The following is a 24,772-nucleotide window of genomic DNA, read 5'->3' as shown; positions in this document are numbered from 1 at the left end:
GACTGCAAATTTCAATTTTAACTAGACACGCCATTTTCTTTCGAAAGTTATGTCGAGCGCGCGACTAAGTTCAAATTTATCTGGGCGGAGTTATGTGCGTATTAATAATGATGTCATTGTGTAATGACAAATCTGCGCTTGTGTATTTAGTTTGGAATACGGCATTCATTCATTTACTTTGTTTCTTGTAGTGTATTTTGTTTATATAATTAAACCTTAGGTAGAATAAAAAAAATGAGCATATAATAAAAAGGTTACTGCACTTGTATGGGAAAATTTGAACTCGTTTTGTCGGAAGGATATATTGTACTCCCAAGGTCGTGCAGTATTCCATCCCAAAACTCGTTCATATTTTCCCATACAAATGCAGTAACCTATAAGTAGTCCACAACATAAAGAGGATCTCAAATGGGTAATGATTCAATATCGATTTATGAAACGAGTTGAATAATGTCCTTATCTCGCAAAAACTGGAAATTATTCAATGAGTGGCATAAATTTAATACTGAATCACTTCCCATTTCATACTCTTTTTATCAATTGTTTTTATTTTAATTGAAATGGATTAGAGAGAAAGAAGGACAAATAATTTCGTTCATTCTGACTCGACAATGCACATTTCATTTGTTGTGCATAAACATATAGTCCCAGACCTATTCCCAGTTCTACAACAAATAACATGTAAAAGCATATTTTTTTGTAAAAAAAAATATGAATTAAAAGAGCAACTGTCTTTCCTAAGTAGTAAATGGGGTGAGATTAGCGACAATGGGAATTAGCATTACAGAGACCCCTGGGTCAGATTAGCGACAATGGAAATTTAACATGGCGAAAAATCGTGGGTCAGATTAGCGACAAGGGAAATTAACATGGGAATAAATCGTGGGTCACTCTAGCGACAAGGGGAATTTAACATGGAACTATAGTGTGGGTCTGTCTAGCGACAAGGGGAAATTAACATGGGGAATAGAGTTTGGGCTTTTGGGATTTTTTTTTTTAAATTTAAATTTAAATTTAAATTTAAATTTAAAAAAGGGGTAGGCAATGGAAAGGCTATCTCTTTTCGAGAAATATGGCTGGCCCTGAAAAGGGCCTTTGGGTTTATGTTAATGTATTCATTAACATAAATGGTACCGCATTGGTCTTCTTCTTGTCCTTAGGCTACGTCTCACTGTTGGTCCGTAAATCAGCACTCTTTTCAGGCATCCTTGTCTTTCAACGTAGATCCTACGTATCCACAGGCTGGTATTTGTCCTGTGGACAACGGTCCACTTGGATCGGACATACATGAGCATGTCCGTCCTAAACATCATGGAAGACACAAGCGTAGAAGATTGCACATCGGTCCACATCTTGAAGCGACGAGAACAAGTGAATCAATGCAGTGAACTGCGCTTATTTATAGGTACAGGAAGGATTGAAACGGATTGAATTCATTCACCAATCCGAAGACGCGTTACAAAATTCAGTCAGCTCGCATCCAATCCGAAGAGAGCAGTCTGTGACGTCACGTGGTCTATATAGATTCGTTAGCGCTTGTGTGCAGTCAATCTATGCGACAGTGATTCAACATGACGGAAACTCAGAAAACGATCCATTGGGGTGCACCAGCAGGGGAGACTGCCCAAGGGAACCCGGACTTACTTTCAGAAGAGGTACATTGGGATTTTGTGGATTTTCTTACCTCGCAAGAATTTGTTCCGGAACCTTCGTTACCTTCTTCATTACCGCAAGTGGAGAATTTTAGACAGAGACAGAAAGAAGAATTGGAGAAATTTATGCAACGACAAAAGGAAGCGGAACAAGCTTTTCTCCTACAGCAACAGCAACAGCAACAAGAAGAGGTAAGAAAAAAACAACAGCAACAACAGCAAGAAGAAGTAGCAGCAAAGAAACAAGAGGGTAAAAATCAAACGGCTACGGTACTGTTGGACATTTTAGCGGAGTTAAGAAGTCTGAAACAAATGTATCAGACTTCTTTATCACGACCGAAGAGAATACGACCTTCCCGAGCTAAACACGCCAACCCTGTGACTAAGCCTGTCCTACCACCCTTAGTGATTTCAACCCAATCATCAGAAGTAGGCCTTGGCCGTGGCAAAGGCTTAAGGCAGTTAAAGTTGATTGGTTAAACTCACTCCTACACCATAAAGAAAAAAGGCCCTTTTCAGGGCCACCCACATTTCTCGAAAAGAAATACAATTTCAATTTGCCAATAACTCAAAAATAAACCCCACCCATTTTACCCTTATAGTACGTGTCTGTGTATGAGTGCTAGAGTGTAGCTTCTTATTTTAAAATCAAAACTCAGACACTTACCTTATATCATTCATGTATTCTTTTATCCATTTTTTACAATCCAATTCACAATTCACCACAGAACACTTTAAAAAGTTCTTACACTTCTTCTTTCTCCTTATTTAGTCTCTCTGTTTTTTCAATTTCTTCACCGTTTTTTCCTCATTTTCTTCCCTTCTTCTTTTCTTCTCCTGTTTCTTTGCCTCTTTTAAATAGAATTGTCTTCTTTCTTCCTCTTCTTCCTCTGAAGAATCCCTCTCTTCTTTCGAAGAATCCCTCTCTTCTTCTGAAGAATCCCTCTTTTCTTCTGACTCCTCTTGTTTCTTTTTTGGGCAATCTGGAGACCAATGTCCTTTTTCTTTACAATAATAACAGGTATCTTGACTTTTGTCTTTTTTAGCCCCTGTTTTTGTTCTTTTTTGACGGTCTGGACACTCTGAAGACCAATGCCCTTTCTTCTGACAGATATAGCAAGTATCTTGACTTTTATCTCGAAAGGAAGGAGAGTAGTCCGTCGGCTGGTCTGAAGAGAATTTTCTAATGACCCCTCGCAAAGCTCTGACGAAACGTTCCATCTGGGTAGTCTCTTCCATCGTTGTGCTCGGCTTGAGAGTGAAATGAATAGTGAAAGGACAAGACACACACCCTTTTTATATACGCTGGTTTGCCAAGACTATAAATTAGTCTATGGTGTTTAAACTTGAGTCATTTGACGTTTTGCACTCAAGATGAAACGATCCTATTCATTCGAGAAGAAAGAAGAAGAAGAAGAAAGTAAGAGGCAGAAACGTGATCTATCGCCTCGTACCAGGGCTGAAATCTTGGCACAAATTCATGCCAGTGATTTTGAAGAGGACATGAGTGAACCAGAATCCGAACCCTCTAAACCAAGTTCACCACCCTTAGTCAACCCTGAAAAGTACTATTCCATTCGAGAGACGGAAAAGCGCTCCTCTAGAAAATTTAGAACCACGGCTTACACCTACACGGTGAAGTTTAAAGATTTCAAGGCCGACGTACCCTTGGAGAAAGCAGAAGGGTTTATCACCGAGATGTGGGATTCTTTGCTCACCGCACTCAAGCGACAATGTCAAGCCAAAGAAGACGATCGCTTGACACTATCCATAGATCACGACGGTTTGAAATCCCCTGTTTGGATCGAGTTTAGCAGACCCGCAGAACTGACCCCTTCCAAAGTCATGGACAAGATACAACAGGTGCAACAATCTAATGACCAGTTTGACATCACCGATGGTAAAGCCACACTGAAAATGGCCCACGTCTCTCCTCCTCAAGGAACTGGATGCAAAAAGATGTTATTGGTGGACGACCTTCGCAACACCAAAAAGAGTCTCGTCCGAATTAACAACCCTCAAGACCAGATGTGTTTAGCCCGTGCCATCGTGGTGGGACGAACCTATGCCAACAAGAACGACACGGTAGAATGGAAAAGAACCTGGAAAACTATTCAACGATGCGACCGAGCCAAACAACGAAACGAAGCAGAACTCCTGTTACAACAAGCCGGACTGTCCAAGGACACACCCTGTGGCATTCCTGAGATGCAAAAATTGCAAGATGCTCTAGCTCCACGCTACACCTTGAAAGTGCACCCTCAAGAAATGCGTGGAACTCTGTTGTTTCGAGGCCAAGATTTTAAGGACGGAAAATACATTTATGTCTATCATCACGATGACCATTTCGATACCATTACCAGTATCACTGGATTCCTGGGATACAGTTATTATTGTGAGAAATGTGACTATAGTTATAACAATCGAGAGCAACACAAGCATTGTGGAATGAAATGCCCAGGATGTTTGACCTCTCCACCCTGTCTGAGCGAAGGACCAGTGCCTTGTTCGACTTGTTTGCGCACGTTTGTCAGTCCTACCTGTTACCAGCAACATCTGAAGACGCAAGGTTCACAGCAGAAATGTGCTTGTCAACTCTTGAGATTGTGCCCTACGTGTAGACAAGGCATACGTACCAATAGTACCAAGGCACACGTATGTTCAGGAAAAAAAAATGTCACATTTGTCACCGCATCGTGGACTTGGAAGACCAATGCTACGTGCAAAAATACCAACCCCTACCAGAGAAAGAGGACGGTCACAAGAAGAAAGGCAATTTCATCTTTTTCGATTTCGAATGTATGCAAGAGACCGGCATTCACATTCCTAATTTCTGCGTGGCTCATCGAGCGTGCGAGAAGTGCATTCAAGAACCTATCTTCAGTCATTGCCCTCACTGCAGCAAGATTCCTGGAGGACGTGAAAAAATCTTTCGGGGACCAAACACGTTAGCCGATTTTGCCCAATGGGTCTTAGACCCCATCGACAAGACGTGGAGCCAAGAGGACATCGAACGTTACGGAGATTGTCATCGTCATGCCACGGTGATGGCTCACAATTTCTCCGGATACGATGGACAGTTTCTTCTCAGATACTATACGGAACATGGCACCGAACGTCCTAAAGTCACTTTGAACGGAGCCAAAATCATTTTCATGCAAGTGGGACAAGTACAGTTTAAAGATTCGATGAATTACTTGGCCATGCCTTTGAGCCGAATGCCTAAAACGTTTGGAATGACAGAAATGGCTAAAGGGTACTTTCCACACTTTTTCAATACGGAAGCCAATCAACATGCCGTTCTACCCCATTTGCCTGAGGCTCACTATTACGACCCCGACAACATGCGTACCGAACAACGAGAAGCTTTCTACGCTTGGTACCAGGCTCACGCCTCGGACCCTTTCGACTTTCAGGAAGAAATGCTAAAGTATTGTCGTTCCGACGTGGACATTTTACGGCGTTGCTGTGGAAAATTTCGAGAACTGTTCATGGAACACGGAGGGGTCGATCCTTTGAAAGAAGCTTGCACCATTGCCAAAGCGTGTTCCTTAGTGTACCGCCAACGATTCATGCCTGAAAACACCGTGGCTGTCATCAGTCCTCAAACGACCCACTATGTCAAGCGTCAATACTCGGTCAAAGCCCTACGTTGGTTACATTACTTGTGCGAAAAGGAAGACAAATGGATTCAGCATGCCCGCAACGGAGGAGGCGAAAAGACCATCGGAACGTATTCGGTCGATGGCTGAGACTTAGAAAACCCCAAGATCGTGTACGAGTTTAACGGTTGCTTATTTCACGGATGTCCCGTCTGCTACCCTGACCGTGACACTAAAAATCAGTTTTTACAACGAACCATGGAAGACTTGTACCAGGACACTTGTCAGCGACGCCTAAAGTTGGAACAGCAAGGATACCAAGTGGTGGAAATGTGGGAACACGAGTACGATCACCGTTTGAAAACCGATCCCGAGTTTAAACGCCTCGTGGAAAGTTACCAGTTCATGGACCCGCTGAACCCGAGGGATAGTTTGTACGGAGGAAGGACCAATGCCACCTGTTTGCTGTACCAAGCCGACGAAGAGAAAGGAGAAGAAATCAAATACTTGGACGTGTGTTCGCTGTATCCCTACGTGTGCAAATATTGTCGCTTTCCTGTAGGGCACCCACAATTGCTGACGGAACACATGGACCTGAAAAACATTCGACAATACGAAGGCTTGATCAAGTGTAAAGTTTTGCCTCCCACTAACCTATACCATCCCGTCTTACCTCACCATTGTCAAGGCAAACTGATGTTTCCATTGTGCCGTACTTGTGCCGAAACGTGCAACCAGGACCAACCTTGCCATCACAGCCAGGAAGAACGTGCCTTGACGGGAACCTGGGTCAGCGTGGAATTGTTCAAAGCTCTGGACATGGGATACCAACTGTTAGAAGTGTACGAAATTTGCCACTTTCCCAAGACACAACAGTACCACAAGGGTGACCCTACTCAGAAAGGCATTTTCGCCGACTACGTGGATGCCTTTTTGAAACTGAAACAAGAAGCCAGCGGCTATCCTTCCTGGTGTCACACTCCCGAAGACCAAATACAATTCAAAGAGAAATACTACGCACAAGAAGGCATCTCTTTAGACCACATCGAGAAAAACGAAGGCAGGCGATCGTTTGCCAAAGTGATGTTAAATTGCTTGTGGGGTAAAATGGCACAACGACCGTGTTTACCCAAGACGGAATATTTGACAGAACCTTCCCGCTACTTCCAGATGATTCACGACAAAACCAAATACATGAAACACGTGGACGTCGTTCGAGAGGATTTGATCTTGGTCAATTACGAAGAAGATCTGGACTTTGTACAAGATGACCCTTTTGGAAATGTCATCATTGCGGCTTACGTGACAGCTCATGCTCGCTTAAAATTGTACGAAGCTTTAGAACTGTTAGAAGAACGCGTCCTGTACTTTGACACGGACAGTTGCATTTACATCCATCACCCGATTCAACAGCACCCTGACATCGAAGGAGACCGTTTAGGAGCCTGGACAGACGAGCATCCCGACGACAAGATTCTAAGTTTCGTCAGTGGTGGTCCCAAAAATTACGGCTACGAATACCGGGACAAACAAGGAGAAGTGCACACGACGTGCAAAGTGAAAGGACTGACTCTGAATCATCGTACCAGTCGAGTGGTCAACTTTGGGGTATTGAAAGAAGCCTTGCAATCGGGAGAGGATGGAAACTTTAAAGTGACCACCTATCAACCGAACAAGATTGTACGTTTACCCACTCACCACATCGTCAGTCGACCCTTGGAAAAAGTCTATCAAATTGTATACCAGAAGCGAGTGCGACTTCCCAATCACTTCACCTTACCGTACGGTCACGTCGGTATTGGTCTGTATATGAAAAGGAACCCTAGGCAAGATCGATAGTTCATTGTTCATTGAAGTAACTTACCATGTCGTTGACGAAGAAGAAACCAAACTGGTTAGGAGTCAAATGTTGGACATCACCGAGACCAGGGTTTTGAGGCTTGGACACAAGAGGTGGCCCAGTATGCACGAGAGTTATTCAAGGAAAAAAGTTACTTTTCAACCTGTGTTAGTGACGGTGCCAGAATAACCCGTCACCCAGGACAGGACTGTCGTGGACAGGCCTGAAAGACCCTTTCGGGAGGACACTTGTGTGACCTTACCCCTACTATAGAACTGTTTAGAACTTTACCCAAAACATGTTGTACAGACACTTGTGTTTATTCCACGTTCATGGTTATCATGTGCCTTTTATTCTTGTACTTAAGCCTTTGGCTTTTATGCATTTTTGTCTTTCGTATTCATGTTTGAAACATTCAATAAACGTGTTCTGAAAAAGTATATAAACTCTTGTCTTGTTTGTTTTTCCTGTCACAAGTGACATTTCTCACGCCATGGCTACCTCTGCTGTCTCTGCTCCCTCTTCCTCTACTGTCAAAGTCATCGACGAACACTTAGATCGTGCCAGTTGGGAGGCTTTGTATCTTCGCCATCCCTTTAACATGCTCATTGCTGGACCTAGCGGTTCAGGCAAAACCGAATTCGTCAAACGTTTGATCGAACATAAACATCATTTGATCGATCGGCCCCCTCAACGAATCGTGTGGTGTTACAAAGAGTGGCAATCGGCGTACAGCCTCTTGCGAGAAAGTCAAGGCGATTCCATCGTGTTTGTGGAAGGCATTCCTAAAGAAGACGATGGCATCGTCTCTGACTCCCGTCTAACCCATTTGGTCATTTTCGACGACATGTTAGGAGAAGACGAAGAAGAAATTAAACTGTGGTTTACGCGCAAAGGGCATCACCGTAATGCCAGTGTCGTTTACATCACCCAAAATTTGTTTCAACAAAGTAAAGCCCATCGCACCATCAGTCTCAATGCGCATTACGTGGTCTTGTTTAAAAGCCCTCGAGATAAATCGCAAGTGCAAGTCTTAGCCAAACAGTTAGGAACGCCTTGGCTGACTCAGGCGTACGACGATGCCACTCAAACGCCACACGCCTATTTACTCGTCGATTTGAAACCTACGACTCCCGAGGATTTGCGATTTCGTACCCACTTGTTTCACCACTGGTGCCAAGACGGCGGGCCTGTCCTGTACACGTCACCGTCCTCGACTTCATTTCACTCCCCATAAAAAAAATCTCTAAAAACCTCAGACCCTTTTTCGTCTGTCTCACTCTCAGTGCGAACATGACGTCCCTTCAGTCGCATCTTCCCGTTAAATTGATTCGTGCCTTGTATGGCATCAGTCGAGAAAAAGATCCACAAACACGAGCTCGTGTCTTAGAAGCTAGTCTCAAAGAAGTCTTACGATGGTTCACGGTGACGGCACGTCAATTACTCCAAGGAATCATTCAGATTCCTCATCAAACCAAACGCTTTTTCGATCGAAACAAAGTCGCTTTGGTCCAACTGGCCGATCCCCGCATCGACACTCAAACCAAAAAACAAATCATTTTGAAACCTGGAGGGAGCGGTACTCTAGGAGGGGTCATCATTCGCTCACTCTTAAGATGGGATCCTAATGCCCCCAAAGTTATACCCAAGACAAAAGTCCAACGAAGCCCCAAGAAGAAAAAGACCAGGTCCCCAAGGAGAACTTCTCCAGTGGCAGGACCCTCCTCTGACCAGACACCACCCCGGAAAAAGAAAAGAAGCCCCCAGAAAAAGAAAAGTCCACAGAAAACTAGTCGCAAGAGAGGCACTTCGGCCAGGACGCAACCTTACACTCGCAAACCACGACCTGCCACAGCGGTGACTGCGTCTCCGGCAGCTTCACGTTTGTCCACTTCTCCGTTAATGACACCCAGAACTGAAGAGTACTTGGAGACGTTGATCACACCAAGAACTTCTCCGTTGATGACCCCCAAAAGAACTTCCCTAGTGGCAGGACCTTCCAATTTAGTGGCAGTGGCTGCTGCTCACAAAGTACCTTCTCCCAAAATCAAAGTTCAAGAAAGATCGGGCATGTTACAAAGTTTACTGGATTTGTCCAAGCAAGAACTGGCTCGATTTAGTCCGTTGCGTACCCCTGCACGACGTGTCATGCCTGTCCTCAAACTGATACGACGTAAAGGCAATCAGTGGCGACGCGTTCCAGTATAAAAAAGGCCTGTGACCAAGTCGGGTATCAGTGTTTTTTCGGTGCTCCTGAAGACTCAAAGATGTCACCCTCCAGAAAACCCCAAGGAAAGAAAAGGAAAGGACTGCCACCACGTTTAGCCAAACATGGGGACATGTTATCTGTCCTGTCCAAAGCTTCTCCACCCCTACGAAAAAAACTCATTCAAACGGCCTCCAAAGAGGTCATCGATACCGTGTGCGAATGTTGTTTGAACGTTTTGAAAGGCACGATCCCTTTGTCCAAACACCAGAAACAATGCTTAAGCAAACATCGTCACGTTCTTCGCCAAATGGTTCGAAAGAAAATTCCCATTCGTCAAAAAAAGAAGATGTTAGTGCAACGTGGATGTATTTTACCTCTCTTGTTAGGCCCCATACTGAAAGGAGTCTTGGGAACCATGTTGGGAGGACTGGTGGGAGCAAGATAAAAAGGCCTTCGGAAGTCCCAAGATCTCAGAATCGACCCCTGACAACCCCATGGAAGGACGAAAACTAGCTTTAGTGCCTTACAAACGATGGATGGAACACCATCGGTGGCAAGAACAACGCACCCCGCATTTACCTCCCAATCCCCATTTGAGCGAGATGTCCCAGTTACAACACGAATTGCAGTCCTTGATGGATCGCCAAGATTTGTCCGAAACAGAAAAATCGCAAAAGTACGGTCAACTCTTGCAACGACTGCAACTCTTTCACCAGAAAGCTTTAGACGAAACAGCTCTACCCACTCTGAAAGATTTTAAGACCTTGATGAAAAGTCCAGCACCATCACCAGTACCAGTACCAGTACCACCAGTACCCGTGACCAAGACAGAAAAAGGAGAAGAAGAGGAAGGGTTTCAAACTGCACCAGAAAAAGTACGCAAGTTAACAACACCACCTACCTCCAGAATTGGATGGATTAAAAAGATGATGGCCACCCCTTCTTCCTCACAAGAGAAAAAGAAAGTGAAGACAGAAGTGAAGACAGAAGTGAAACAAGAACCGATATCCCCCGCTCAGACATCCTTCTCCTCTTCGACACCTATTGCTGGCCGCACACGCAAAGCATTGCAATCCAAGAAAATTCCCCAAGAGAAAAAGAGTAGCATCCTCCAAGAGTGGGTGTCTTATTAACACACCAACCAACACAAAAAAATGGAAAAAGTCTTAGCCAGCATTTACTACGATCCCTCCCATCCTGCAGGTTACGCAGGAGTTCAAAAATTGTATCGTGCTGCCAAAACGCGACTGAATAGTCTCCGTTTACCTCAAGTGCAACGATGGTTACAAGAACAAGCTACCTACACTTTACACAAACCCATTCGACGCAAGTTTGCCAGAAGTCGCACCCGAGTGGAAGGCATCGATCATCAATGGCAAGCCGATTTAGCCGATGTCTCTCATTTGGCCAGCTACAATCGTGGCTACAAACATTTGTTTTGTGTCATCGACGTCTTTTCCAAATTTGCCTGGGTCGTGCCCTTGACTTCCAAATCCAGCAGCGAGTTAGTGCGAGCCCTGCAACGGGTGTTGAAACAAAGCGGTCGTCACCCTCTTCGATGGCAAACGGACAAAGGCACCGAATTTCTGAACCAAGCTTTCCAAAAAGAATTAAAGAAACGTGACATTCATTTTTTTACCACCGAGAATCCCGAAACCAAAGCCAGCATCGTGGAACGTTTTCAACGCACTTTGAAAGAACGCATGTGGAAATATTTTACGCATCACCACACTCTGAAGTACATCGACATCTTACCGCACCTGGTGCAAGCGTACAACCAATCTTACCATCGAAGCATCGGACGTGCCCCGCAAGACGTGACTCCCGTCAACGAAGTGTTGGTGTTTGAGCGTCTGTTTGGTACGTCCCTGACGAGGGCTGTCGCCGAGAAAAGTGGAATGTTGGCCGTAGGAGATTGGGTGCACATTGGCAAAACCAAACGCACTTTCGACAAAGGTTACTTACCTAACTGGACGACCGAATTGTTTCGCGTCACTGGACGAGTGCATGGCCGTCATCCTGCCGTCTATAAATTGGAAGACATGAACGGAGAAGTGCTCAAAGGAACGTTTTATTTGCCCGAGTTACAACGTGTCACCAAAAAAGAAGACGACGTGTACGACATCGAAAGCATTCTCGAACGCAGAACCCGTAAAGTGGGCAAACGACGTGTCAAAGAAGTCAAAGTACGTTGGAAAGGATATCCACCCAGTTTCGATTCTTGGATCGACGCTTCGCAAGTCATCGACTATAAAAAGAAGTGACCATCATGCCCTTTCACACAGCAGACGCAGCTACGTCGACCACTCCTCCTTCACCTAGTTCTTCTGTGCAAGATTTACAAAAACAACCCTTGTGGGTGTGGTGTGGAGAACGTGTGCCTAAAACGCAAATCGTCTTTTTCTGCCAAATCTTCGTGGTGTATTGTGTCATCGGGGCAGCCATCGCCAATTTGAGTTTGCAACAAGGAGACAAACAATTGTGGACCATTTTATTGAGCAGTTGCATCGGTTACCTGCTTCCTAATCCCTCCCTGAAATTCTCCTCGAACGGGAACCCCGGGAACCTTGTGTCCAGTGCCAGTGCCAGTCACCACTTCAATCACAACCAGAACCCCATTTTAGACGGAGACACGCCTCTGACGTCCAGTAACCCCTCGGACAGCCACAGAACTCTGGAATTATGAGTCACCAAAACCAATTTTACTTAACTTTACCCAGTGACAGTTCCATGGAGGTGTTTCCCAAGAACACGTTGTGCTGTTACACGGCCAAATTACCTCAAGCCATCCAGTTAGATCACGAAGCCCATTGGGAAGTGGCTTTAGTAGAAATGATTCACCCGACCCAAGTCCTCAATGTCCTTCCCAATCAAAATTTTTTTGATGTGGAAGTTCATGACGAGCAAATGCAACAGTGGATGGATAGCAATGTCAAATATGACAAGAAAACCCGTACACAAAAGTACACCACCTATCACTTGTTCATTCCCCCAGGCTATTATTTTAGTGGTCAACATTTGGTCAGCACCATAGCCTCCAGGTTTAATGTCGTGTTTCTGAAAGCTTTGGAGCATGTCAACAAAAGTGTCACCATGGAGTACCACAAAACAGCTCGTCGCTTCTTGATGAACTTTGAACGAAGTAAAATCGTGTCCATTTTATTTTGTCCTGAATTGTTTGACATGTTGGGCGGAGACATGGACATGAGAAAGGCCATGCTCAAGAAAAACGAATTACCCATCGTTTACGACAACGAGTCTTTTAGCAAGTTATTTCGTGCCCCGGTAGAACTGAACCAAGGACTGAATTTGATGTTCGTGTATTCCGATGTGGTGGAGTACAACGTGGTGGGACACACCTCCGTACCGTTACTGCGTGTCATTCCTTTCAAAGTAGATTCTGCCACGAACGCTGACGAGGAAGGTGGAAACACTTACCACGTCCACCGCGAATTTGTACATCCTCACTATTTGCCTGTCAGTAAGTATTATTTGGACACGGTCAACATTGCTATAAAAGGAGATCTGGGACAAAATATTCCATTCACCAAAGGAAAAGTCACGGTGAAACTTCATTTTCGAAAACGGTTCTCTCACGACTCGTAAGTAAGTCATGTATCCAGTGTACCGAGGGGTTGCTCGACAGCGAGGACACGGCTTAGGAGACATGTTAAAATCGGCCTTTCGTTCGGTGGCCCCGGTGTTGAAACCGATGGTGACACGCGGATTGCACGCCTTGAAAGATGCGGCACTGACGCAAGGCAAAGAATTTCTCCAAAATGTCATCATCGACAAACAAAACCCTAAAGAAGCCTTCATGAGGGCAGGCAAAAATGTCTTGCTGCAAACGGGCAAAGACATTTTAGGCCAACGAGAAACACCTATAAATGCCCTGCACGCTACCGAGTCAGGCATTCAGCAAGGACAAGGCAGAAAGAGACGACGAAGAAAACACCCTTTCACCAGACTTCAAGCGAGAAAGGCCAAGAAAAGAAGAACCGTTCGAGACTTAGACGTTTTCGATTATTGAGAAAAGAGACAAAAAAATGATGCACCGAGAATCTTGCGCTTGTTCCAAGTCGGAAATGGATCTGTTTGCCATGCCCCCTACCATGATGACCATGCAAGAATCCCAGTGGGATTAAATTTCACCCCGTCTCCTCACTGACCGATTCCGCTCCCATCGAGTTTGAAATCAAAGGACAGCCCGAAGATTACATCGATCTGAATAGCAGTTACTTGTACCTGAAAGTCAAAATTCTAGATAAGACTGGAGGTGCTATAGACGATGAAGCAGTAGCTCCCGTCAACAATTTCATGCATTCCTTGTTCAGTGGAGTGGACTTGTACTTGAATAACAAACTGGTCAGTAGCAGCATGGATACTTACCCTTATCGTGCCTACCTGGAAAATCTCTTGACGTACGGAATAGATGCCAAGAACACTCATCTCAATGCCTGTGTGGTATGGGAAGCTGACGAACCTACCAAGTTTGAAATATTGGAAACTGATGAAAAGAAAGACAACAATGATGGATTTGTAGAACGAAGAAAGAGAATCACGGGAGCCGACACAAGTTTAGAACTGATGGATCGTTTGCATTTGGACATGTGGTTGCAAGAAAAGTATTTGCTGAACGGGGTGGATGTCCGCCTGAGACTGAATCGTAGCAGTGCCGCTTTCCATTTGATGGCTGATAGTGACGGTTACAAAACCAAAATCCTAGAAGCCAGACTCTACGTACGCCGTGTGGAAGTGTTACCTAAAGTGGGAAACGACATCAGTCAAACGTTGAGTAGAACGACCGCCAAGTATCCCATACGACGCGTGGAAGTGAAAACCTTCACCATTCCCAAGGGACAGCGATCCATGATCGAAGATCATCTGTTCCAAGGACAGTTACCCAAACGTTTGATCGTTGGTATCGTCGAGAATACAGCCTTCAACGGAGCTGCCGAAAAAAATCCTTTCTACTTTCAACACTTTGGCGTGTCCAAATTCGAAGTCAGTCGCGATGGCAAGACCTTGTGTACCCGACCTTTCGAACCTGACTTTACCAAGAAGAATTACTTGAGATCGTACTTGTCCCTGTACGAAGCCTCCGGACAGTTAGGAGCCAATACCAGTCACGGTATTACGTACGAGGATTATGCAGGAGGCTACGCTTTGTGGGCTTTCGATTTCACTCCAGACCAAGGCAGCGACGAGGGACATTTCCACCCTTTAAAATCCGGCCAGATTCGTGTGGAAATTCAGTTTAAAGACCGAGACCCTGATGAAACGGTGAACGTCATCCTGTATGCAGAATTCGATAATACCATAGAAATCAACAGTTTGAGAGAAGTCATCCTAGATTACTAGAAACCATGGAAGACTGTTATCCCTCTTTACCTAGTGGAGAAACTTTTAGTGTTGGATTATTGTTAAAAAATGTTAGAGTTCTTGTTGTTTAGTGTTAAGTGATTTTTGAATAAAAAATGTTGTGTTTTGAAAAAAATTGTTTGATGTTATATTGTTGGATTATTGTTAAAAATGTTAGAGTTGTTGTTTAGTGTTAAGTGATTTTTGAATAAAAAATGTTGTGTTTTGAAAAAAAATGCCTTTGTCTTTTGTTTAGCTATAAGAATGTTGGATTGATGCTCTTTCATTTCTTACTATCCCTCTCATGACACTCACTAAACGTTGCGACTCAAAAACCGTGTGGGGGATGTTTTCCTTCACGTCCGCGCTTTAACTTTAAGAACCGGGTTGTTTCCAGTCTAACCATCCATTGTCGACTCATCCTCCTAAGAAGATGTGCTCCAAACTAGCTAAACTCAACGAAGCCTACGTGAATTTGCATAGGGTCAGACACAGTCTGTTACCGAAGCCAGAAGAAATAGAGAATGTGAGAATGTTAAAAATCACTGAAGACCTGATAGAAGAGCTCTTCAGAGAAGAAATGAACAGGGAAAAAGAAGAATGGACAGAGAAGTACAGACTTCAGAGACAGCAGCAGCAACAACAACAAGAGCAACAGCAGCAGCAACCTGAACCTGACAGAGGCTTTGTCGATTGCCGTATCGACACCAAAGAGTTCTTCTTTTCTTTCCGAAGAAGCAGACCTATCGCCAGAAAGTCTATCCTCAGAGGACATCGCATTCTTAGAAACTAAAAAAAAGAATGCCATAGCAAACAAAAAAACCCAGCCCTTTTCAGGGCTACCCCAATACTCTAGAAAAGAAATAACGATCGATTTGCCAATGTGTGTAGGTAGAGTAGTGTGAAAATAAACACTAACTCTTTTTTTAAAAATGTGAGGGTATGTGTTTGTGTGTTAGTAAGTGCTTAAGTAAGTTGGTATGAATAGTAGATTAAAATCATGTTTTTTTTGGTGTTTGAGGTGTATATTTGGAGTTAGATTGGATTGCTTTGCGTATGTGGATAGTCTAATGAAGTGATTTATAAAAAAATTTAAAATAGTGATGGGTAGCATAAAAAAGTGAATGAGTGTTTCTTTTAGGTACGCGCGTTGTTGTTTTTGGTCATGATGTAAATAACATCAATTTTATGTTTTTTAGGGGATGTTTTCCTTCACGTCCGCGCTCTCACTATAAATTGAAACTCGCTGGGCAGTCTAGCTACCTTTGTTGATTGATCAACACCAAAAATGAACACGAGACTGTCTAAACTGTTGGAACTTCATGTGCATCTGGAATATGCCAGGCGCCTGTTGAATGAACTGGCCGCGGAAGCCATTGTGGAGGAGGGAAGGATAAGAGAGGAGGAGGAAAGAAGAAAAAAAGAAGAGGAGGAGAGAAGATATAAAGAAGAAGAAGAGGAAAGAAGATACAAAGAGGAGGAGAGAAGAAACAAAGAAGAGGAGGAGGAGAAAGAAAAGAAGAGAAGAAGAATAAATTTCAGAATCCCAGAGAGCGAAAATTGGGATTCTGAAGCCACATATCCTGCCTCTGCTCTCTCCCCCAAAAAAGTAAAAAGTAACTGGGGGATAAGATGTGTATGTGGCGCCAGGCCTGGAAGGTGCCACCATTAACCAGGTGTCCATGAAGTTCCAAAAGAACAGCCCTTTTCAGGGCTACCCAATACTCTAGAAAAGAAATAACCATCAATTTGCCAATGTGTAGGTAGAGTAGTGTGAATATAAACACTAACTCTTTTCTAAGATAGTGTGAGGGTATGTGTTTGTGTGTTGGTGCTTGTAAGAGCTAAGGTATGTTTGTGTGAATAGTAGATTATGGGTTTCTTTATTGTTTCTTAGCGTATGTGGAGAGTATAGTTTGGGTTTTGTAACCGCTCACGTACGATTGTGTGGATAGTAGATTATGGATTTTGTTTATCGTTTCTTAGCGTATGTGGAGAGTATAGTTTGGGTTTTGTAAGCGCTCACGTACGATTGTGTGGATAGTAGATTATGGATTTGTTTATTGTTTCTTAGCGTATGTGTTTGTCGTTTTGTGTTTGTGTGTTTGTGTTTGTACCCGCTCACGTACGATTGTGTGGATAGTAGATTATGGATTTGTTTATTGTTTCTTAGCGTATGTGAAGAGTATAGTTTGGGTTTTGTAAGCGCTCACGTACGATTGTGAGGATAGTAGATTATGGATTTTGTTTATTGTTTCTTAGCGTATGTGTTTGTGTGTTTGTGTTTGTGTGTTTGTGTTTGTACCCGCTCACGTACGATTGTGTGGATAGTAGATTATGGATTTGTTTATTGTTTCTTAGCGTATGTGGAGAGTATAGTTTGGGTTTTATTATATGAAATGAAAAAGTAGGAGATGTTTTCCTTCACGTCCGCGCGTTGTTTGGTCATGATCTAGGTAAGATCAATTTTACGTTTTAGGGGGATGTTTTCCTTCACGTACGCGCTTTAAGTATAAGAACCCACAGTATTCGTCGTTCAAACCATTCTGCAAAGAATAAAAAAGAAGATGGCTTCTAACCAAATGGACAAAATACAAACATTACAAGACGTTTTAGACAACTTAGGAATGATGGAGCAGATGTTGATAAGACTGGTTGAAGACCATTATTCCTATAGTCCCCATCGTGTAAAGATGGAAATTAATAACTTAAAAAAGGTAAAGGACAAGATTAGTGGTGTCATGAAAGAGATAAAGGAGGAGAAGGAGGATGAAGAGGAAAGAATAAGAATAAGCAAATGGAACGAAAAGATTGAAAAAGAAGAAGAAAATGAGAAGAGGAAGAAAGAAGAGGAGGAAGAGAAGAAGAAGAAAGAAGAGCAGGAGAAGAAAAAGAAAGAAAAGAAGAGAAAGAGTGTTGGAGATAAAATAAGAACTTGGTGGAGAAAAAGAAGAAACTAGAAGCAGAAGAAAACCCAAAGGCCCTTTTCAGGGCCAGCCATATTTCTCGAAAAGAGATAGCCTTTCCATTGCCTACCCCTTTTTTTAAAATTTAAATTTAAAAAAACTTTTTAAAAAAAAAAAAATCCCAAAAGCCCAAACTCTATTCCCCATGTTAATTTCCCTTGTCCCTAGACAGACCCAACTCTATGTTAAATTCCCATTGTCCCTAAAGTGGCCCAGCGTTTTTCTCCATGTTAATTTCCCTTGTCGCTAATCTGACCCAGGGGTCTCTGTAATGCTAATTCCCATTGTCGCTAATCTCACCCCATTTACTACTTTCCTAATAAATAAAACTTTTGACGGTGTTACGACTCCATCGTCTTAAAGTAACAGAAAAGTGCGAAAACCGACAAGTTTTGTAAAATTCATCATATAATTTATTTCCGAAGATAACAAAGTAAAACGTTGTAAGCAAAAATACAGTATTGTAAATTAAATCTCAGATAGTCCTAAAAGTTATATCACAATTGCAAATGCATGAAGTTTCAGCTGAATTCCACTGGCGTTCCAAATAAATTCCGATATTGAATGTTTTGGTGTGCCTGTAGCCCCGAATGTAATAATGTGCCAAATGGCTTGGAATGTAGCGATTGATGTCTTGCAATAATATAATTCAAAATAACCTTGTCTGAATTTGTTATAATTCCAAATCAATATTTCAGTTCATTAATATTTTTGAGCATTTTGTAGTTCAAATGAATAATACTTTGAACAGATAATTCCACCCAAATTAAGAACTGAACAAAACAATAAGACTGATTCTGCTTTTGATGTTACGCCAAGAAAAAAGTAATTCTTAGGTAAATAAGATTACATACTCCTTTAGGTGATCGAGGTGGTAATTACCATTTCTGAAAATACTCTGTCAACTTAATATGAAATTTCCATTATGGAAGTTTCTTAGGTCCGAATAATCAAGACTGTATCTTTTAATCAAATAAACATGAATGCCAATCATAAAAATCTGAATATTTAATCCACAATCAAAGATAAATATTTTGCAATGTATTATGTTGTTTACAAAATAAATGTCACTGGTCAGGTACACCATTACCTTAGGTCAGAATCAAGACTGTATCTTTTAATCAAATAAACACGATTACCAATCATAAGGATATGAATATTTAATCCACAATCAAAGATAAATATTAATTATGTATTATGTTGTTTACAAAATAAATGTCACTGGTCAGGTACACCATTACTTTAGGTCAGAATCAAGGCTGTATCTTTTAATCAAATAAACATGATTACCAATAATTAGGATCTGAATATTTAATCCACAATCAAAGATAAATATTTTGCAATGTATTAGGTTGTTTACAAAATAAATGTCACTGGCCAGGTACACCATTAACTTAATTTTGCACAAAGGTCAAGTAGAAAATACATATATACATATATGGTCTTTAATGATACAACAGATAGGAGTTAAAACCAACAAGCTTTGTGAAATTCAACAACTAATTTATGTCCCTGTAATATACGGTGAAAATGTAAAAAGAACTTACGGTTTTGTAAATTAAATTCCAAAAGATCATATAATTTTAGCACAAGTCCTAATGACTAAAGTTATGAGTACACTTTAGTGGAATTCCAAAATAAATCCAACGCTAGACGTGTTGATATGCCCGTGATGACCTGTGTTGTAGTGATGTGTCAATAGTCTTGTGTTGAATCACGATAATAAGATTCAAGAATATAAGTTTATTTATATTTTAATATAAATCCAAGTCCCCATTTCCAAGAATGTTATTTTTGAACACTTTGTATTTGCAGAGAAAACTAATTTGAATTAAATAACTTGAATAAATCAATTCCCGCAGAAATTAAATACTGGACACAACAATATTACCATGATTCTGCTCAGATCTTAAAGCAGGAATGAATAATTTCTAGCTAAACACGATTATACGGTCTTCTACCTGACCTCAGGTCACAATTAGCATTTATTTAAACAAAAGACAACTATTTACTAATGGAACGTTTCATTCTGGTTAGTTTTAAATGTTTACAAGATAAAATCTTAGTTATAAAAAGGTTCGTTGCTAAATTTATAATATAAAATGTGGTAAACAACATGTAGGCATTCAACACCGACTATTTCAGTAATCTGTGTTACTTTTAGGAATTGGAGTTTACATACCTAAAAATGGTAACTATTCACATTATTTGGATCTTCATACAGCCATATTCATTTGGAAGATCATTATTTATACACCAATAGAAGTATCCACGGTAAAGTCAATGTTAAAGTACGTCGATATTTTCCGACGAAATCAACCTAAAGATGTGATCCAGTTTGATCCAGATTGAATGTCGCGCGATTTGATGTCACAATGAAAACTAAGCATGTTGAGATACAAATTCTTACAACCCTGTATTATGACGACTGGACTATATGTGCGCTTTTCTTGACCCAGTTTAGTCCCTGTCCACCATAGTAAAAGTCCGAAACGACAAATAAAACAGGCAAAATGAAAACTTCGCTTCAAAACAAATATCAGAAGGAACATTTTAATGTTAAGATCACTTTAGATGGGATTTATTTTCTGCATGATATATAATATTCATAATGGGTTCTGAAGACATCTTAGGGCTTCGTAGAGGTGGGAAAAGTAACTGTTGCTTACATTATTGTTTGTGCTAACCTTCTGGTATGGCTAATAATTGCTGTTTTCCTTATTTAGCTTGCTGATCATCCTTGGTGCATTTGTCGGTGCTATATTCCAGTAAGTATAAAATAACATATCGTACGAATTAAAAATTATCTAACCTGTATGTTACTATTATTTATATTGAAATATTAATTATGCCTAGTATGAAGCATTCCCTGTAGAATCCTGAGATAACACTTCCCGTTCTGCTTCGTGTATATTTTTAATTCTCTGTTATTAATAATATATACACCTTGATTTATGTTGTAAGAGTTCAGAATGACTGTAGTCTGATGAGAATTGACTACTAGGTCGACATGCGAGTGTGTCTGCTACGCTCGAGTACATATATCACCGACTTTGTAGCATCATTTGTTTGGTGAAGTGTGCTTAGTTGTGATGGTATATTGACTGGTGCGTGCAGGTAAGACGATGCGTGCCGTTTAGACGCTGATCTGAGTTCGAATCTCCGTAGAGTACGTGCACGTATCTTGTGCAATGAATGTATCACATAAGGCTTCAAAGTAAGGGCTGTATTCATATTCCTTGGTTATTGACAGTTTTAAAATGTAATAATTAACAAGACCGAGTCTTTACGATTTAATCTTCAAATTATAGTTAAGTATTGATTTAAACTAACTTTGATTTGTATCGTCCTTACTACGCCATTCTAAAAGTTTGATCATCTGCAGTGATTTTAAAGGCAAATACATTTCACAAAATAAAGATGAAATATATCATATTCATACGCACTATTTCCTCTTCCACGTCAAATAAGATATGTTTGGCGCGCTATTTTCTCTTCCACATGTCACTATGCTTGTAAGAAACATCAGTTATCACCAGGTTTAGTAGAAAAAGGTATGAATAAAAGTTGCATATTTTTATTTTATCTCTTTCCTTTGGTTTTGAAAGTTAAAAAGGTACCAGTACGGTAAAAGTTTCAATCGTGAAATTCATTTACAATCCAGTCTATAAATACACTAATTAGTAAGTGTCCTTTACAATTAAGTCTATAAGCAAACTAATTAGAAATGATCATCTATAAGTACACTATTTAGAAAGTAGCATTTACAGTTTAGTCTATCAAATACACTATTTAGAAAGGACACGTTATAATTCAGTCACTGAATGCACTAATATGAAAATACCCTTCACAATGCCTCCAAGTATAATGGATCGTTTACAGTTCAGGCTTCGAGTAAACTGATTAGAAAGGATCATTCTTCATTTCAGACTCTGAGTACACTCATGAAAAAGGATCGTTTATAATTCTGACTGATTAAAAAGGAACGTTGTTTGCAGTTAAGAGTACGCTAATTAGACAGGATCATTTTTAATACAGAATATGAATGTACTAATTAGAAAGTATCGCTTTTCAATTCAGACTCTGAGTACACTAAATAGAAAGTATCGCTTTTCAATTCAGACTCTGAGTACACTAATTAGAAAGTATCGTTTTTCAATTTAGACTTTGATTACACGAATTAAAATGGGTCGTTTACAGTTCAAAAATTAGAAGGCATAGTTTATAACCGTACACTAATCAGAAAGGATCCATTTGCAATCCCTACTCTGAGTACACTAACTAGAAAGGATCCATTTGCAATCCCTACTCTGAGTACACTAACTAGAAAGGATCCATTTGCAATCCCTACTCTGAGTACACTAACTAGAAAGGATCCATTTGCAATCCCTACTCTGAGTACACTAATCAGAAAGGATCCATTTGCAATCCCTACTCTGAGTACACTAACTAGAAAGGATCCATTTGCAATCCCTACTCTGAGTACACTAACTAGAAAGGATCCATTTGCAATCCCTACTCTGAGTACACTAACTAGAAAGGATCCATTTGCAATCCCTACTCTGAGTACACTAACTAGAAATAAATTTAAAATTCATACTCTGAACACTCTATCCAGAAAGGAGCATTTAAAATTCAGACTCTCAATACTCGCATGAGAAAGTATAAATTATAATTATGGTTCTAGATTGTTTACAGTTCTATCTCACTAATTAGAAAGGACCATTTATAATTAAGTCTCCGTATACACTAATCAGAATGGATCGTTTGCAACAGTCTCAGATTGCACTAATTAGAAAGGGTCGTTTACAATTCAGACTCTGATATCACTAATTACAAAGGATCCATTACAATTCAGTGTCAGAGTACACTAGTTAGAAGGGGCCAGTCCAGTCTCTGAGTACACTAAATAGTTAGGATCAAATCAGTCTATGAGCACACTAATTAACTAGAAAGGATCAATTCAGTCTCTGGGTACACTAATTATAAAGGATCAATTCAGTCTCTGAGTATACTAATTATAAAAGATCAATTCAGTCTCTGAGTACACTAATTAGAAAGGATCAATTTAGTCTCTGTGTACACTAATTAGAAAGGATCAATTCAGTCTCTGTGTACACTAACTAGAAAGGATCAAGTCAGTCTATGTGTACACTAATTATCAAAGATCAATTGAGTCTCTGAGCATACTAATTAGAAAAGATCAATTTAGTCCCTGTGTACACTAATTAGAAAGGATCAATTCAGTCTCTGTGTACAATAACTAGAAAGGATCAATTTAGTCTATGTGTACACTAATTATAAAAAGATCAATTGAGTCTCTGAGTACACTAATTAGAAAAGATCAATTAAGTCTCTGTGTACACTAATTAGAAAGGATCAATTCAGTCTCTGTGTACACTAAATAGAAAGGATCAATTCTCTGTACAATAACAAGAAAGGATTAATTCAGTCTATGTGTACACTAATTATAAAAGATCAATTGAATCTCTGAGTATACTAATTAGAAAAGATGAATTCAGTATCTGAGTACACGCATTAAAACGGATATCAATTCAGAAAAGATCTGTCAAGTTGCTTTACCTATTTCTTTCAGTTTTTCACTCGAGGAAGGTGCAAGAAGCCCGAATATGACGTCTAACCTTTTCTTTCTGTATCTACTTCCTCCGTAAGTTTTACCTTGGTATTTGTAAACTGACTCTGAGACTACTCTCCAAGGATGCATGTACAATTTTATATATATCGAATCATTTTTATTTGTAAGTTGAAATTCAACAATTACTTGATGAAATGACATAACTTGATTTGCTAAACATCATGTTTTAAAGGGCTTAATTTTAATAATAGGACAGAAGTAGTATTTTGGGAAACTCACGGGTCTATGAAAATCCCAGTCAAAAAGGTCGTAGGACTGTTTATGGTCTATGGGAATTTAACATGGGGAAATTAAACATGGAGTGAATGGGGAATTGAACATATCGACAAGAGATTGGGATACTATTGGGACTATGAGACTTCTGTGTTAAAAATAGGTGTTTGTACTTTAGGGTCTAATGGGATTTAACATTGTGGGATAATATACGGGTAAGGGAAATTAAACATGGGCGGGACGATATACGGACAATAGGAATTTAACATGGGTAAATTTAACATGGGCGAGACTATATCGGGACAAGGGAAAGTTTATCATAGGTTGGTACTGAATAGGGACAAGGGGAATTAAACATAGGGAATGAATAGCGACAATGGATTGGGACTAATTAAGGACAAGGAGAATCGCACATGGGACTATCTAGGGACAAGGGTGGCTTGAACATGGATGGGCCTGTTTAGGGACAATGGGGAAATTCTATAGGGCCTGTCTAGAGACAAAGATGGTAGAGGGACAAACGCAACAGAGACAGAGACAGCCATACATTAGTAAAAGCCGGAGATTTATATATAAAGTATTACCTAGATCTGAAATAATGTTGGCAGTATTCATAAATTTGCATAATTATAATGATGCTATAAATACCTATAATCAAGAAAAAGACCACCGCCAAAATGGATGTGACTAAAAGTAACGCTAAAATGACGAAATTGTCCCAGAATTTAAAGGAAATTTATCGCTATCACCTGTTGAAATTCCTATGAAAACGCACTATCTGTTTATAGTTCCAACCTGTGGAAATTCCTTTGGAAAACCCCACTATCTTTTTATTGCCTCAATTTGTGTGACGTTCCTGTTTAAAAATCCTAGTATCTGTATATAGCTACAAGCTGTGGAAAAAACAAAGTTTATATTTCTAGCTTGAGAGACGTCACTGTACTGGACACTAGGGGAATAATGGCAACAGTGTTGCAATTGGCTGACCTGAATACGCGCAACTGTAGGTATATAACTGAATTGAATTTGATAGGGATAGTGTGAGTTGTATAGGGAGAAAAAAAAGACCAATACATACACACACAAATAAACGTACACACACACACACACACAAGAAAACAAACACCAAATCTACTATTCACACAGGGAAGAAGAAACGTGTTGAGTAATGAGAAATGTGTAAAGTACTTTGCATTGGAATATAGAGATGAATATGTACATAACTTGCAAATATGCTTGTTACATGTCCAATTGTTATGTATTAAATGGATAA

The 24,772-nt window shown here is 40.6% G+C and overlaps 1 protein-coding gene across 4 annotated transcripts in view; it reads left to right on the top strand.

Annotated features, from left to right (window-relative positions):
• Positions 1-24,772, top strand: part of LOC149800076 (Na(+)/H(+) exchanger protein 7-like) — a 248,772-nt gene that overhangs the window by 115,730 nt on the left and 108,270 nt on the right. For all 4 annotated transcript variants that reach the window (XM_089959633.1, XM_089959634.1, XM_089959635.1 and 1 more), the window contains 2 exons: positions 20,357-20,398; positions 23,227-23,298. In XM_089959633.1, the coding sequence (XP_089815759.1) occupies positions 20,357-20,398; positions 23,227-23,298 (114 nt within the window). The remainder of the gene's footprint in view (positions 1-20,356; positions 20,399-23,226; positions 23,299-24,772) is intronic.

Source organism: Sinohyriopsis cumingii, chromosome 5 (assembly GCF_028554795.1).
Source record: "Sinohyriopsis cumingii isolate HCF-2022 chromosome 5, ASM2855479v2, whole genome shotgun sequence".
Classification (NCBI taxonomy): domain Eukaryota; kingdom Metazoa; phylum Mollusca; class Bivalvia; order Unionida; family Unionidae; genus Sinohyriopsis; species Sinohyriopsis cumingii.
This window is presented reverse-complemented; position numbering and strand designations above follow the sequence as displayed.